The sequence below is a fragment of the Sinocyclocheilus grahami genome, unplaced genomic scaffold (assembly GCF_001515645.1).
Source record: "Sinocyclocheilus grahami isolate Dianchi unplaced genomic scaffold, SAMN03320097.WGS_v1.1 scaffold168.1, whole genome shotgun sequence".
Lineage (NCBI taxonomy): Eukaryota > Metazoa > Chordata > Actinopteri > Cypriniformes > Cyprinidae > Sinocyclocheilus > Sinocyclocheilus grahami.
The window spans coordinates 571267-582907 of NW_015505347.1; the positions used below are offsets into that span (position 1 = coordinate 571267).

General features: G+C 35.4%; 1 protein-coding gene across 1 annotated transcript in view; it reads left to right on the forward strand.

The window, feature by feature from the left end:
• wdr26b (WD repeat domain 26b) overlaps positions 1-11641 on the forward strand; it is a 15840-nt gene that overhangs the window by 3349 nt on the left and 850 nt on the right. The window contains exons 2-10 of the mRNA XM_016282940.1: positions 50-158; positions 2259-2395; positions 2631-2728; positions 6541-6697; positions 6777-6915; positions 7074-7214; positions 9939-10058; positions 10147-10292; positions 10380-10458. Of these exons, the coding sequence (XP_016138426.1) occupies positions 50-158; positions 2259-2395; positions 2631-2728; positions 6541-6697; positions 6777-6915; positions 7074-7214; positions 9939-10058; positions 10147-10292; positions 10380-10458 (1126 nt within the window). The remainder of the gene's footprint in view (positions 1-49; positions 159-2258; positions 2396-2630; positions 2729-6540; positions 6698-6776; positions 6916-7073; positions 7215-9938; positions 10059-10146; positions 10293-10379; positions 10459-11641) is intronic.

An 11641-nucleotide genomic window follows, 5' to 3' on the forward strand; every position in this document is an offset into this window, starting at 1 on the left:
ATGTTTTTATAAACCCCATAATGGTTGTGGGGGTAACCCCCCCCCCCCCAATGCTGGATGAAAATGCTGAACTGACGCTTTTGTTTCTTTGTGGGACACAGGCTGAAAACGACCTCAACGAGCTGAAAGCATTAATGCATTCACCCAACGCTATTGTGGTAAGAGCACCGGACTCACCTGCATGCACTCTTAATACTGAAAGCTTCATCTGGAACAAGTGTTGTAGTAATCTTCATGGGAACAGATTTGGAGAAATGTAGCATTACATCATTTGCTCACCAATGGATCCTCTGCAGTGAATGGGTGCCGTCAGAATGAGAGTCCAAACAGCTGATAAAAACATCACAATAAATCTACACCACTCCAGTCCATCAATTAGCATCTTGTGAAGTGAAAAGCTGCATGTTTGTTAGAAACAAATCCATCATTAAGACGTTTTAACCGTAAACCGTCATTTCTGGCCATAAAAACACTTTCACCAGTAAAAAGTTTCAGTAAATGTTCATTTTTGAGTGAACTGTTCCTTTAAGGCGAGTTGACATTTAATATGACATTTACCCCCCTAATGGTCCAATAGCAGCCTTCGAATTAGTGAGCAGAGCTTAAAGGGGTCATATGATGCGATTAAAATTTTTTCTTTCTCTTTGGAGTGTTACAAGCTCTTGGTGCATAAAGAAGATCTGTAAAGTTGCAAAGACTAAAGTCTCAAATCCAAAGAGATATTCTTTATAAAAGTTCAGAGTTAACCATGCCTACCTAAAACGCCTCGTTCTAACATGCTCCCACATATCTACATCACTATGTGGGAAGATTTGCATAACGCCGCCCAAATGTTCACGCAAAGAAAGAAGGCGTAACTTTTATTCTCGCTGTAGTATTGTTGCCACTGCCGCCATGTCCTGAAGACGCTGTGTGCTTCGTTGTGAAAGCGAAACTACTTTGTTTGGTCTTCCAAAAGAGGACGATATCTGCTTCGTCATGCCTGGAGCTGATCTGTGCTGGTCGCTGAGGGAATACATCAACTTAGTGCTGTGGATTGCCGGATCGACTTTCACTGTGGACATGTACGGCACGATGCAACGCAACGTGTAAAAAGACAGTATAAGTCATTATAATCAGTAATTATGTCCCCACTGGATGCAATGAATGCCTCGTTTATAATGGGTTTTCATGTTTTTGTCTCGTTGCTCCGGCCGGACAGTGCATCACAGTATGGTGAGGGGCGTAACATTTCCGTCACACGCTTGAGGTATTCGGCCAATCACAACGCACTGGATAGCTGGCCAATCACAGCACACCTCGCTTTTCAGACCAATGAGCTTTGTAAAAATCGACACGTTTCAAAAAGGCGGGGCATAGAGGAGAAACAATAATGTACAGTATGTGGAAAATAATGTTTTTTTAACTTTAAACCGCATAAACACATTTCATTACACCAAATACACAAAATAATGTTCTTTTTAGCAGCATCATATGACCCCTTTAATTTGTCTCATAATTGGCTGTAAAAAATTCTATAGTTTATGATTCTTTATATATGATACATTCAAAAACTGTATTTGAAATTGTCAATAAATAAATACTGATACAATTTTTTTTTTTTTTTTAATTTTATATAGATTTTATTTGACACACATGGAGGATGCACACGCTGTTTAGATTTTTTATTTTTATTTTTTGAAGGGCCATTTATTTATTCATCTATTCACATAAAAATCTCTGTATTTAAAATTTAAATGAGTGTAAATGTCAACATCATATATTTCTAAAGAACTATGTAAAGGAAAATTAGCTTATTGATGCAATTCACAATCTGCTGTTTTATTTCAACCATTATTCTTCCATAAATATTTTATTTATGCATAGAGTAATTTCACTGATGCAACAGGAAAAAAATTTGTCATATTTAGGTTTTAACTTAAATTGGGTGGCCCTTTATGTCAAAACGAGTCTAAGTTATAACCACTACTGCCCAGATTAGTGTTTGTAGTTCTCTGAGTGAAGACCAGCGCCTTTCCTCTTAAGAAAAAACTGGCTGATTTAAGTGAAACAACTTAAAAAGAACCCAGTTGTCTTTGCTTTCACACTGTCTGTGTCCTTAAAAGGGGGCTCAGATTTAATGTTATGCCATTTTACTTGTAACCATGTTTTTAGTGGAGACTGTTGTGTGAATGTAAAGTGGACTATTCAGCCACACATTTGAGTCACTGAAGTGTTACTGAAATTGAATCTTTTTTTCTTTCTCTTATTGGTTCTAGCGGATGAAGTTTCTGCTATTACAGCAGAAGTATCTGGAGTATTTGGAGGACGGAAAAGTTCTGGAAGCTCTGCAGGTGTTGAGAGGAGAGTTGACTCCGCTCAAATACAACACGGATCGAATCCACGTGCTTAGCGGGTACCAAATGCATACATGCTCATTAACATACTCATTGTTATTGATAATCATAAACAACTTCTTTGTCCTGACAGGTTTATATATTATTGCTACAGATTTAATTTTACTCGATAGTTTTTTTTATTTTATTTCATTTCTATTTCCAATTTCCTACTATTGTTTGAAAATTGTAATCACGCTGTGATTGGCTGTGACAGCTGTCAGTGGCTCACTCTGATTGGCTGTGTGTTTTAAGGTATCTGATGTGTAGTCACTCTGAGGATCTGAAGGCAAAGGCTGAATGGGAGGGAAAAGGCGCTGGATCACGATGTAGATTACTGGACAAACTCCAGAGTGAGTGTACAATTACACAAACATTTACAGGGCTTTATAAGTAAAGACATACCATAGACTTGTAGACCGTAGATATTGTTTTTATTGGGGATGCAAAATATATCACCCCTATTTTGGTTATAATCAATATGCTGTTTTATTTTGTTTTTCCACCGTCATTATTGGCCAATGTTTCATTTTTCTGTCTTTTTCTATTCTTTCTGCCTATTCTAGCATCTAGAATTGTGATTACACTTTATTTTAAGGTGACATTTATAGAGTATAATTAGACCAGTGGTTCTCAACCTTTTTTTTTCCCTGGGCCGCACTATGGTCCAAGTGCAAGTTTCACGGGCCGCATGCATATCATTTACATATTATGTCACCAATACAAACCAACCAGATTTATAATATTATAGCCTAAATATTATTATATCTAAACCATTACATTTATTGAAATAAATAATTCTACTCCCCATTAATAAAACACCTGATGCTGTCGGTGTCACAGGGTCATGGTTGTAGTAAGAGAGCGCACAAGGAAGGAGTAAACGTAGGGATAATGAACATCAACACACAATAACCGTTGAAAATAACATTAATCCAGGCCAAAGAAGACACCGAAACTGAGGGCTTATAAGGAAGGCAAACTAAGGAGCAAACGAGATGATTAATACAACACAGGTCCTTAGTTTGCTCCTTCGATATCCCGGGCACCCTGGAGGCTGGTGTAGGACAGGAACAGGGCGGAGACAAGGAGAGCCTCCAGGGCTGATCAGGGCGTTCCAGGAGCCATGGCGGAAACGTACACGTGACAGATATCGCCCCCCTCCCGGAATAGAATTATATATTTCAATAAATGTAATGGTTAATCAGGCAGTTCAGGTTGCCATGGCGGAGCAGGGGACTTAGGAGGCCATGGCGGAGCTGGTAGCTCAGAAGGCCATGGCGGATCGGGGGACACACCCCCCTGGGGAATCTTGACTTCCAAGCGGCCGGCGATCCTGGGCTGAGGACTAGGGAGGAGCTTAGGAGAACATGGGGATGCCTCAATTTTGGCAGGTGGTCGGAGCCGTTGGCGAGGTATGTGGGGGTTCCTGGCGTGAGGTGAGCTGGGGAGGCACGGCTTGTTCCAGAGTGGGCTGGACGAGGAAACTTAGAATTTCTATTGACGACTTCCACCTCGAAGTCGGAATTATTTAAATTGAGAACGAGATTAATCAGCTCGATCAGGGGAAATTCACACGTGGGGAGATCGCAGCGGATTATATCCTCATCCAGCCCCAGCTGGAAACACACTCCAAGTGACGAGTCGTGCCAGCTCACCTCGTTGGAAAGCGCGAGGAATTCCTCCACATATCTCTACAACGTCCGACCACTCTGCCGCAGCACACACAGCTTGTCCTCAGCCGTCATCTTCATTGGCTATGGGTCCTGGATTCTGTCACGGGGTGTGGTTGTAGTAAGAGAGCGCATGAGGAAGGAGTAAACGTAGGGATACTTTAATGAACATCAACACACAATAACCTTTGAAAATAACATTAATCCAGGACAAAAAAGACAACGAAACTGAGGGCTTATAAGGAAGACAAACGAGATGATTAATACAACACAGGTGGGAACTAATGAAAGATGATTAACTAAATGAGCAGGAAATGAACCAAATAGGGGTGTTGAAAATAACATTAATCCAGGACAAAAAAGACAACGAAACTGAGGGCTTATAAGGAAGACAAATGAGATGATTAATACAACACAGGTGGGAACTAATGAAAGATGATTAACTAAATGAGCAAGAAATGAACCAAATAGGGGCAAACAGGAACTAGACAGAAACGTAGACGTGACACATATTGATTGAACTATTGATCTGATCGGACCATTTTTAATTACTTTTAGATTAATTTGTGTAACCCACATGTAGTCAGGTTGTGATGGTCTTGAATAAACTTAAATAAATCAAGTTAATTTAAATGTTACCATGAAAATGTATTTGTTTAATACAATCTTATTATCACAGATAAAAATGGTTGTGCTGTATTTTTTTATTTTTATTTTTGGAAACCAATACATTTTTCAGGATTCTTTGATAAATGAAAAGTTCAAAAGAACAACATCTATTAAAATTTTTTTGTAACAATGTCTTCTCTTTGATCAATTTAATGCATCTTTGCTTATTAATTGTAGTTCTGTAGTAATGTCTTTCTTTCTTTCTTTCTTTCTTTTAAATCGCAGTGCCCTCCGACTTTTGAATAGCAGTGTAAGTGTTCTTGCTCAAAGTTCTAAACAAAAGACAAACACATTTTGTGTGTGTGTGTGTGTGTGTGTGTGTGTGTGTTAGGTTAAATGAACCAAATAGGGGCAAACAGGAACTAGACAGAAACGTACACGTGACAGTTGGGAGCTGACCAATTTTGTGAAATTCGGTGTGAAAGGAGTAACAGCACAATGAAGTTGCGATTGCAAGTTGCAGTCTGTAAGACTTTTGCAGAAAATGTGCATTCACAAATGTAGCCTATGTTGATCCAAATAAAAGCACTTTCGAATTTAATAATCTGAGGTTCTCTCCAGAGATGTTTTGCCACATTAAGGATAATTGCTGCGTAGTATGGGTGTTCCTTTTGCTTGAACATCTTCAAGTGAGTGGCGGGGCTAACCGAAGATCCAGCACTCTCCTACCTTCACTGCTGCTGATACTGCGACTATTCTTGTTTGCATGTGTTCCTTCGCTGGCATTCGCTGCTTAATAACAAATTTGTCCATTCTGATGCTCAAATCTACAGAACTAATGGCTGCTGATGACTATTTAAATTTAATTCTGCCAAAGTGCGCGCTTTTAAGTGTTTGTAAAATGCATGACGTTAATTTACGTGAGTACATAGGTCTGCTCATGTCTGAAAATAATATATGAAAAACAAAATGATTTTACATAACAAAAACATTATAGCTTATATTTGTTTAGTAAATTTTTAAATTAATGTAAAAACTAAAATGAATTGTAAAACTGAAAGTTATTTTTTAATTGTGTTCAACATGGAGGGCCGCATTTGTATTCGTGATGGGCCGCGGGGATGAGAACCACTGAATTAGATTAAATATGTGTACTTACTATAGTATTTGGTTTAGAGTTTGTTGCGTGTAATTAAGCATAATTTATTGTTATTACTATAGTAAGTACATGTAACTACACATTAAAATAGAGTAAACAATTATTGCTAACTTAGCAAAAATATATTTTAAAAAATTATATTTATTATTTATATTGTAATTTGTATTTGTGTATTACTTTTGTGTAATTTATTATTTGAATATACATTTTTATAATACTTCTATTTAAGATATAGTAAATATGATAAAACTTGTATATGGTTTAAGACACTTTAAAATAACTTTTTGCATTTTAGAATGGTTTACTTATTTTTTTTATTTTTTTTTTTACCTTTTAAGGGCATTCCAAAATGGAAGTTTTGTCAGATGTAGCCCGTACTTCTGCTGCCGCCATTTTTTTGCTGATTTATATAATATTTATACAATTTATATTATTTGTTATAATACTTTTATTATTAAAATTACATAAATATTATGAATCTTATAATAAATGATTTAAGACACCTAAAAGAAAACATTTTGCATTTTTAGAATGCTTTACTTCACTTATTTTTAGTCGTTTGTAATTTTAGGGACATCCCAGAATGGAGAATTTGTCAGATTTAGCGCATACTGTGTGGTGGCAGTTTTTCTCAAGTTTATAGACAGTCTTTTGATATTTACTGTCAGTTTTCTTTTATTTCATAACGTATGTCTGTATTTATAATTGTGTGTGTTTTTTTTAGCGTACCTGCCCCCCTCTGTAATGTTGCCCCCTCGGCGGCTGCAGACTCTGCTCAGACAGGCCGTGGAGCTGCAGAGAGATCGCTGCCTTTATCACAACACCAAACTGGACTCCAGTCTGGACTCTGTGTCCTTACTGCTGGATCACGTCTGCAGCAGGTGTGCCGCGTTTACTCATTCTAACGCGCCCCTCCGTCCTCAGAGATTTCACATGAATCGTCTGCACTTGTGTTCGCAGGAAACAGTTTCCCTGTTACACGCAGCAGATCCTCACAGAGCACTGCAATGAAGTCTGGTTCTGCAAGTTCTCCAACGACGGCACTAAACTCGCCACCGGCTCGAAAGACACAACTGTGATTATCTGGCAGGTGGAGCCGGTGAGTGAAGACATCTGTCACATGCAGCAGAACATTTTTCTGTTTGTTTGAGCATCTCGAAAGTTGGCAATTTTTAAAGTGACAGTGACACTTTTTTGAGTTAACCTTGACACTTGTCAATCTTGAATAAATGAATGCATGTGCTCAATCACACACAGGACTCGCATCAGCTGAAGCTCTTACGGACTCTGGAGGGTCACGCGTACGGTGTGTCGTATCTTGCCTGGAGTCCTGATGATGTTTACCTGATTGCCTGCGGTCCTGACGACTGCTCCGAGCTCTGGCTATGGAACGTTCAGGTAAACACTTTTATTTTTTATTTTTTATGTAATATGCATTGTTGGGATTCTAGCAAGAGATTTTCCAAATCTGGGCTGATCTAATGCTGCTTTCAAGTCATGATTGTGTAAGATGAAGAGCACACATGAACACATAGTTACCCAGATTTTCTTTGACCTCAGGATATTCTATCAAATGAAGAATCATGGCAGAAACAAATAGTTTTTTTAAAAGTGTTATAAATTGTAATGGTGGATGGGGACTATAATTAGTGTGTATTGTTTACTGATGTACAATTGGTGTAAAGATGATAGGAAATGGAAGGATGATAGGAAGTTTAAAGTCCATGTGAACTGGAAGTTGCTGCTGACTTTATTTCAGTGTAGTGACGTATTTCCATCTGAAACGGAATATTGAGGAGAGGGCGTGGTTTTATTTTTGCGCTCCTCCTCTCTATCTCTCACTCATAGCAAACAAATGGTTGGAGGGGTGTGTTTGAGGATATTCTACCCAAGCCGTCAAACTGACGTCATCAGAGAAGGAATGCCATTCCAGAGCGGAAGCAAATGTTCCGATTTTGATTAAAGATGACCAAAACAAACCATTTTTTAGCAGATTAACTTGCATGGATTAATTGTTCACATCAAGACTAGCAATGTGCTAGTAAAGTAAATAAAGTCCATTTTGATGTCATGCGGACTTTAAAACTACTCATTCAGCCACATTTGAGGCTTATTGTCATTCACTGTGGCTACTTGGAAATGGTAAAATACATAGACATGTACTAGGTGTTTAAAACACAACCTTTGCTCTTCAATTTGTTGTAAGAAGCTTTTGTTAAAAGTGACAAAGAGAAAATATCAACATTGTCATTATTACATATATCCAAAATCTCAAGTATAATGTTTGCGCTTTTTTTTTCTTTTTTTTTTTTTTCTAGCCATGACAGAATATACATTTATTAATAACAATTATTAAAATATGATTTTTAAAACCGAATTTTTAAAATTAAAAATCATTTTATTTATTTTTTATAAATTTCCAAATTATTTTCAAAAATATTTACATTTATTCCAGCAGTGTTGTCCTACTGTCTTTAAATTAAATAGTTATTTTCTTTAAAAGTAATGAAATTATATTTATTAAAATTAATTAATAAAATTAGTTTAAGTTTTTTTAAATTTTATTTTATTATTAATTAATAAATTATTAATTGCTGGTTCTTTTTTCTTTTAAATTCAAGTTTAAATACTTTTTTATTTATAATTTTTAAATAAATATTGTTAAATTTTGTGTTATTTTTTTTATCTTTAAATTAAATCGAGTAATAAATATCAGCTTTATTTTGGCAATTGGCCACCCTGTTCTCCAGGTTAACAGCATTGGACATTAAAAAAAACCTTATTGGTTAACCGCTAATCATGAATTTTCCACTCAAGCGTTTTTAGATGCAGACTTCTTTTTTTTTTTTGTGTTATAAATTGTAATGGTGGATGGGGACTATAATTAGTGTGTATTGTTTACTGATGTACAATTGGTGTAAAGATGATAGGAAATGGAAGGATGATAGGAAGTTTAAAGTCCATGTGAACTGGAAGTTGCTGCTGACTTTATTTCAGTGTAGTGACGTATTTCCATCTGAAACGGAATATTGAGGAGAGGGCGTGGTTTTATTTTTGCGCTCCTCCTCTCTATCTCTCACTCATAGCAAACAAATGGTTGGAGGGGTGTGTTTGAGGATATTCTACCCAAGCCGTCAAACTGACGTCATCAGAGAAGGAATGCCATTCCAGAGCGGAAGCAAATGTTCCGATTTTGATTAAAGATGACCAAAACAAACCATTTTTTAGCGGATTAACTTGCATGGATTAATTGTTCACATCAAGACTAGCAATGTGCTAGTAAAGTAAATAAAGTCCATTTTGATGTCATGCGGACTTTAAAACTACTCATTCAGCCACATTTGAGGCTTATTGTCATTCACTGTGGCTACTTGGAAATGGTAAAATACATAGACATGTACTAGGTGTTTAAAACACAACCTTTGCTCTTCAATTTGTTGTAAGAAGCTTTTGTTAAAAGTGACAAAGAGAAAATATCAACATTGTCATTATTACATATATCCAAAATCTCAAGTATAATGTTTGCTCTTTTTTTTCTTTTCTAGCCATGACAGAATATACATTTATTAATAACAATTATTAAAATATGATTTTTAAAACCAAATTTTTAAAATTAAAAATCATTTTATTTATTTTTTATAAATTTCCAAATTATTTTCAAAAATATTTACATTTATTCCAGCAGTGTTGTCCTACTGTCTTTAAATTAAATAGTTATTTTCTTTAAAAGTAATGAAATTATATTTATTAAAATTAATTAATAAAATTAGTTTAAGTTTTTTTAAATTTTATTTTATTATTAATTAATAAATTATTAATTGCTGGTTCTTTTTTCTTTTAAATTCAAGTTTAAATACTTTTTTATTTATAATTTTTAAATAAATATTGTTAAATTTTGTGTTATTTTTTTTATCTTTAAATTAAATCGAGTAATAAATATCAGCTTTATTTTGGCAATTGGCCACCCTGTTCTCCAGGTTAACAGCATTGGACATTAAAAAAAACCTTATTGGTTAACCGCTAATCATGAATTTTCCACTCAAGCGTTTTTAGATGCAGACTTCTTTTTTTTTTTTTAGCTCAGCTCTGACCTCTGACTCTCTTCTTTCACCTGGTGGTCAGACAGGAGAACTGCGGACTAAGATGAGTCAGTCTCATGAGGACAGCCTGACCAGCGTGGCCTGGAACCCTGACGGCAAGCGCTTCGTTACAGGAGGACAGAGAGGGCAGTTTTACCAGTGTGTAAGTTCAGAATGAGAGTAAAGAGGTTTGATTGTCAGGATTTGCCAGGCTACCCTTTAGTAATGATTTGTTGGCTGTGATTGGGCAGGATCTTGACGGAAACCTGTTGGAGTCGTGGGAAGGCGTGCGTGTGCAGTGCCTCTGGTGTTTGGCCGACGGCCGGACTGTTCTCGCCTCTGATACGCACCAGAGGATCCGTGGATACAGTTTCGAGGACCTAACAGACAGAAACATGTAAGCAGCTGTTCGACTCGATCATCAGACGCGCCTGAGTTTTGAAAACTGTGTCTGACCTTTCGCTTCTCTCTGTTCATACTCTAGAGTTCAGGAGGATCATCCTATAATGTCTTTCACTGTTTCTAAGAATGGAAGATTAGCTTTGTTAAATGTAGCAACTCAGGTAAGCGTACGTGTCTCAAACATGTTACATTGTTATTTCAATATCCAAAATGTTCACTTTATTTTTTAATTAATGTTTTTAATAAATAGAGTTTTGTAAAATCATAATAATCAGAAACTTTTTATTTGGAATTTTTTCTGATTTATTTATTTTTTTTAATTCTTAAATTTTCAAATAAATTCACATTATTAGTTTTTTTTCAGTTATATTATCTTACATATTTGCTACCTTTCAATTAATTAATGTAATAAATTTTTTTATAATTGTTAGAAATTTATTGATAATTAAAATGATATTTAACATTTTTCAAATTCATTAATTTTCAATAATTATTGGGATTTTTGTGTTATTTTATTACAGCAGTATTCATTGAAATAGTGTAATTGTTTTATATAATTTAATAATTGTTAAATATTGCTAATTATTAAAATTGTATTTCAAATGTTTCAAATTAATTTTTTTAGTTATTTTTAAATGCTTTTTAATAATATTTTATTTGAATTGTGATTTTTTTTATATAGATACCCCGTATAATGTTTCTTGCAGCAGCCATACCAGCATTAGAATAAACCGTCTCTGACCGCACTACATTTCCACGACGATTTCATCCTGTGCGCTAGTTCAGTTATGTCCACTCGGTCACGTTCCCTGAGCTGTTTACACCAAATATCCGGCTTTTGAATCCCATTTTTGGAGAGAAATATTTGCTATGGACTGATATTAAATGTTTGAAAAGAAAATGTTTTGCCTGTTTTTATGGAAGTTTTTGTTACTTTCTTTGGTTTACAATATTTCATTTTTGCTTAGTTTTTTTGGTCGACTTTATTCTCTGTATCATTATATTAAACTATAACCAGATAAATTGTCTCCTCTTTTCTTTTTTTTTCTTTTTTAAAATCTTTTATTTAAGCATTATTAGCGTTCTTTCCATTAAAAACAATAGTTGCATTAACCATAGTTTTAATGACATCCACATATGCTTTCCGCAGTCATAAGATGGTGCTAAACCTTTGCCTCGCAGGTGGAAGTTCAATCAGAAATCCAAAGTATCCAGAAAAACACTTCTCTAAAGTTACATCACTTTATTATAGAGACCTTTTCATCCTCGCCAACTTGACAGCTCGTGGAAATCAACATTAAGCAATTATTTGAGAGCAATTCATGGATGATTTTCCAGTTATTC